This window comes from Hemitrygon akajei, chromosome 17, assembly GCF_048418815.1.
Source record: "Hemitrygon akajei chromosome 17, sHemAka1.3, whole genome shotgun sequence".
Classification (NCBI taxonomy): domain Eukaryota; kingdom Metazoa; phylum Chordata; class Chondrichthyes; order Myliobatiformes; family Dasyatidae; genus Hemitrygon; species Hemitrygon akajei.
Genome location: NC_133140.1, coordinates 48,630,264 through 48,636,263, shown reverse-complemented (window position 1 = coordinate 48,636,263; position 6,000 = coordinate 48,630,264). Strand labels below are relative to the sequence as shown.

The window sequence follows — 6,000 nt, the reverse complement described above, 5'->3', positions numbered from 1 at the left end:
AAGGATTAATTAATTGTAAAACGTGTTCGTTCATGATGTCGACATTGTCAAATTTCATAATGGAACAGTTGTGTTTCTAAGATAGTTAGATTGGAAATTTAGAAGAATGGCATCCATGTGGCAGAGCTTCACGTCTACCTGATGTTTGCTGTCACGCCAAAGCCTCCAAGGTATTCTGGAAAGAAAGATCTCACTGATTTTGTCTGCTGTGCAACAATGTGCTTTTCCAAACGGGCCTTTAGAAGTAAGCTTTGCCACAAGGACTGCTATAGTTCAGGCAGGTGCCTCAGCGCCACCTTTTCGAGTTCAGTTAATGTTAGGAAACTATTGGTGGACGAAACAGTGATTTCCAAACTAATTTCCTTCTCCTCATCCTCCTCTTTCCCCGTGAATAAATGAATGAGAACCTCTATCGGGCAAATTGCATGGGTTCCTTACAGTTCAAAACTGTAACAATCTGAGCATTCAATAATCTGCAAATTCTGCTTTGCTTTGAAAATTGATCAGGCAGCCATATAAGTACTTGAGAGGATTAATGGCAGGTGATGGGTACATCTGACAGCATTGAGGAAACCCCAATTAATAAACTAAAAAATACAAACACATATTTTTACAGTAAGTCTCTAATATTTTAACTCCTGAAATAAATTACCTCAGAAACCAGTAATGTATAACTTTAATAATATGACTGTTATAATTCTATGAAGCAGTTTATTTTTTTCACCTTACAATAGTTGAAACATGAGATTATCTAAGGTGTTTGCTTATTACATTAATTGATTTATACAAATTAATGGCTTCAGCTCCAAAAGAACAGTCATTTTCAGAGTCAACCTTTTTCTGATCTAATCAAAATATCTTTCAGTAGAAATTAGGACCAACAATTTGAATTATCTCTGCACATTTATGATTCCATTTTGTTGGATGCAGCCAGCATCGATGTAAAAACTGAATTCTGATTCTGTACCAGCACGGCTGGTGTGTCAAATTCCACCACCTGAAAATTAATAGCAGAATATTACTATTGTGATATTAATTTTCCAAACCAGATGAATTTTAAATAATGGTCTGTGTCAACTAATATCCCATTACCTCATTTTCCTGTTCTTCCAAATGTAGTCATAAGTTAGTATTATATTCACTAATGTTTCATATTATTTGGAGATTTGCATTCAGTTTTGCAAATATATGCTATCCCATGGCAACTGTCAACAGTTTTAATAATAAAGCGTGTAATATTAAAAATATTACTCTATAGGATAATCCTCACCTCTCCGTTATCCATAACCAGAATTCTGTTGGATTCCAGAACTGTGTTTATTCGATGTGCAATTGTTAGTATCGTGCAGTCCTTGAATGCTTCTCTGATGGTGTGCTGAACCAAAGAATCTGTTTCTGAATCAATAGAGGCTGTAGCTTCATCCAGAACTATTATCTAATGGATAGATTTCACGATAGATTAGTCAGAAGACAGGTAAAAATAGACATTTACATACTCTGGATACCCCAGTTCAGCTCACAGGCAGTGCATTACTTTGAAGTGGAGACAGTCAGAAGATGGAAAAATACAGCACTGGACTGTGTGGGCTGAGTCTGTAAAGAAATTAAAGGAGCCAATAATAAAAAAATACCTTGAATACCTGACTATATTTGCAGTAATTTGATTCACTTGTATACGTGAAATAATTGGATCCTTGCAGGAGCCTTGATGTTGCATTCGACATTACTCAGTTTATTTCATTTAATTTTTACAAACTATTTTTTCTGGGTAACAACAGGAACTAGTGGAAATACAATTCACTTTATTGCAAAGCAAGTTTTGAAAAGTATATTGTACGGTCAATATGAGTAAGTGTTTTTTTTTGCCTTATGAGATTAATACCACCCATGCTTCAAGTTTTGGTGCCTTAAAACATTTACATTGTGGCAGATCCAATTACCTGAAATCGGTGCACTGGTATAAGGACAAAGGATTCCCAAATTAATGTAACAGTTTGTCAACTACAAGACTTTTCTTGGGAATTTCCAGTTCTTTCTCTCGTTTAGTCTAATTCTCGGGCTGTTTTTTCCTACCTTTGAATTCCTCAGGAGTGCTCGTGCCATGCAAAGTAACTGGCGCTCACCAACAGAGAAATTTTCTCCATTTTCCGTCACCTCTGATTCCAGTTTCTTTGGGAGCTTTGATACCTTCAAAACAGTCAGTGGTTTGCAATGAGCATGCAGCAATAACTTTTTACTTAGATAACAATTCTGTTTATCCCATAAATGTCAATAACAATCATTAACCGGTGTTTGTCAGGAATATATTAGATGCCTTATTCGTACACATTTGCCATACAGAATGAAAATAGCCTTTCAACTTTAGGAGCCAGACCAAGTACCATTCACACTGATCTGATCTTACTCTCCTCATACTCCTTTCAGCTCTCCCCCAGATTCTATTGCTCACCTACATGTTAGGGGCAACTTGCCAATTGACCCAGCAACCTGCAGGTTTTTGGGATGTGAGAGGGAACTGGAGCACTGAGGAAACACGTCCAAGTCAGAAGAACATGCAGACTCAACACATGGAGCTGCTGAGGTCAGGATTAAATCCAGGTCACTGGAGCTGTAAAATAGTGATTCTAATGGCTATACCACTGTACTGTGCTGCTGGTTTGATGATTAGATTTGCTGATGCTACTCAGGAGTGTTTAAACTAGCTTTTCAGAGGGCTGGGAACTGGAGCCCCAGGTCAGTAAGGGAAGGATTGGACCAGAAGATAAATGTTAGGGAAGCTGTTGAAAGGCAAAATCAAAATAACAGGTATAATGGGTTGGACAGTTTGAAGCGTGTATATGTTAATGCTAGGAATATTATGGGTAAGGGCAATACACTTAGAGGATGGATCAGTACATGGAACTACAATGTTGTGGCCATTACTCAAACTAGGTTGAGAGAGGGGCAGGAATGAGGGAATAATGTACAAGGTTTTCAAAGTTTTAGAAAAGATAGAGGAGAACGCAAAAGAGGGGTGGGTGGAGTTGCACTAAAAATCAGGGACAATATCAGAGCTGCACACAGGGGGGACATAATGGAGGGTTCAGACCCACATTTGGGTGGAACTCAGGAATGGGAAGTGTGCAATCATACTGATGGGACTGTACTACAGACCCCCCAATAGCCACTGGGACATTGAGGAACAGATAAGTAATCAGATTAAAGAAATGTGTGAAAATAGTAGGGCTGTTGTCATGAGGGATTTCAACTTCCCTAATATAAACTGGGACCTTCTTAGTGTAAGGGCTTTAGATGAGGCAGAATTTGTTAAGTGTATCCAGGAAGGTTTGTTAAATCAATACGTGAACAGTCCAACAAGAAGAGGTGCCGTACTGGACCTGGTGTTGGGTAATGAGCCTGGCCAGGAGACTGACCTTTCAGTGGGTGAACAGTTAGGGGGACAGTGACCACAACTCTTTAACTTTCAGCATAGCTGTAGATAGGGATAGTTATGGTCCTTGCAGAGTTTTACATTGGAGTAGGGCAAATTACATGGGCATTAGGCAGGAACTACGAAGCATTAATTGGGAACACCTGTTTTTTAGACATTACATAGTATGGGGACTGGGCTGAATGGTGGCAAGTATTTAAGTAGTCATGGTTAGATAATAAACAGATGGCGTAGCAATATGATTTTTCTCGCAAAAAAACATTATTGCACTTTCATTTGCAAGCTGCTCTGTCAAGAAATTATATAATAACATCCAAACTACCAATTCACTGAAGTAAATAGTAAACCTGGTAACTAAACCATGACTGAACACATCATCCATAATACTTACCAAAATAATTTATAAATCAACACCTACTGTGATTATGAGAAAAATATATTGGAGCAATTAAACATTTTAGACAGTCCAGTGTTATTACTAAAATGTGTAATCATCTGCTTTGTTAATATTAATGAGAATTAATGTTGTTTTGGATTGTTTTAAGCATACCATATCCTTCATGTAAGTCTGTTCAAGAGCATCCCAAATTGCATCTTCTTTGTACTTCCCGAAAGGGTCTAAATTGTACCTATTGAAAGAATGCAGAATTTATTCAGCGCTAGATAAATTCAGTTCATTGACTAGATTTGAATAACTACTTAAGGGACTATAGTAAGGCAGGTTATTTTAAAACAGCCAATGATTATTTTTATCGCAATGCTGAATCCATTGAGATTTAGATGAGATATTGCAAGGTTTAGCGAAGAATTGTAAAACATTTGGAACAAGAAATAGGACAGGATATAGTACAATGTAATTGCTTAAAACAGCTTGATAATTAACTAATCTCTGTCTTTGATAAGACACTATCACGTTTAATACATAGCCTGATCGATAAAATTTTATGAAAGTAGTTACAAGTACTTTAGATTTATCCAGTGCTTTCTACTTATAGTAAATTCCAATTCATAGATTAGAATCTTGACGTTAGTCAATTCAGCAAAAGATCCATTACAAAAGAATTGGTGAATAGTAGTTTATGTTATCTACTGAGGCAAATGGACAATCAAAGTTTTGATGCTTAGACTTGCTCCAGTGACGTCTGAAATATCTCCGGGGGGAAAAAAATTAGCCGTGCGTATAATAGTGCCAATGAAACGGAGGTCATCACCCATGAAATTTTGGCCCATAATAATAATAAGAATATACCTGGCTTTCATACTATAATAACTCTTTAATGTTGACTAAATTATGAATTAGTTTCTTGACTTTTCCTGCAGATTATTTTCTACTACCTTGTTTTTCAAGTGTTATAAAGACTTCTGAACATTAAGTGAGAGATTTGGGAGGAATTTCATTGGTTTCACATGGAAAGCTCCTAAATCTAGACCACACATTTTTTATACAGAATGTGGGAAGTACAAAGATCAAGTCCATAGATTTTCATCTGCTAGATGCTCTATATGAGAGCAGCTATGTGTTTTATATTGAAGTCAATGGAATTGAATTTCAGCAGAGGATTAAATGCATGACTATGCTTCTTCTTAGAAATCTCTTTACAATGAAAATGACTTTCTCCAGATCTGTGAGTTCTCAGCTGTTTGATGAGGTCAGAATGGAATCTACTGCCGGCAAGAAATGATCGACAGGCAGGTGGGTAGGTCTTTTGAGGGGGTGCAATCTTTCTACTATTTATGCTGTGTATGTGTGCATACGTTATGTGAATGGATCCCAGCTTCTCAGTGCCACCTCAAATACTTATTTGTATTGAGCCAGGGACTTCCACAAGTCAATAGGATGTCAACTAAAGGAGGCATTGAGAATATCCTTGAGTCATTTGCTCTGTCTACCTGGAACTCTCTTGCTATGATGAAGCTCAGAGTAGAATATCTAATTTGAGAGTCTGGCTTCAGTCATGTAAACAACTTGGCCTATCCGTCAGAAGTGACTGAGTATAATAGTGCTAGGAGTGTTGACCTGGAAGAGGGTGCAGGTTCATTTATACTGCAAGTAGATTGGGAAGATTTTGGTATCTAAACATGTTCTTTCTGATGCTTTACAGATTGTTTATATCTCAGAAGCAGGGAAAGGATAAGTATCACTGCTGCCCATTACATTTTTGCCAGGTTTCATACCTTTCATCTTCAAGCACTCCTTTCATCAAACAATCAAATTGACAAGGTTGCATTATTGATACGCACACCAAGCTGGAGGAACTCAGCAGGTCAAGCAGCATCCGTGGAAATGAGCAGTCAACGTTTCGGGCCGAGACCCTTCCCGAGACATTGACTGCTCGTTTCCATGGAGGCTGCCCGACCTGCTGAGTTCCTCCAGCTTGTTGTGTGTATTGCTTTGACCACAGCATCTGCAGTGTACTTTGTGTTTGCATTATTGATGTCTGCCTTCACTGAGAAGTTGGTTCCAATTAAGTGCAGTGGCTCACATACTCCCCTCTGTTATTGTTATCATTTATTATGAAGAGACAATATTGTACAGTAGAAGCAGGTTGGGAGAAGATTTTGTTCTGTGG

At 37.8% G+C, this 6,000-nt stretch overlaps 1 protein-coding gene across 3 annotated transcripts in view; it reads right to left on the bottom strand.

Annotated features, from left to right (window-relative positions):
• Window positions 1–658: 658 nt before the first annotated feature.
• The window catches only part of abcc12 (ATP-binding cassette, sub-family C (CFTR/MRP), member 12), a 181,509-nt gene continuing 176,167 nt past the window's right edge, over window positions 659–6,000 (bottom strand). For all 3 annotated transcript variants that reach the window (XM_073070064.1, XM_073070063.1, XM_073070066.1), the window contains 4 exons: window positions 3,981–4,059; window positions 2,074–2,187; window positions 1,271–1,435; window positions 659–997 (listed from right to left, as the gene is read on the bottom strand). In XM_073070064.1, the coding sequence (XP_072926165.1) occupies window positions 905–997; window positions 1,271–1,435; window positions 2,074–2,187; window positions 3,981–4,059 (451 nt within the window). In that variant the 3' untranslated portion in view covers window positions 659–904. The remainder of the gene's footprint in view (window positions 998–1,270; window positions 1,436–2,073; window positions 2,188–3,980; window positions 4,060–6,000) is intronic.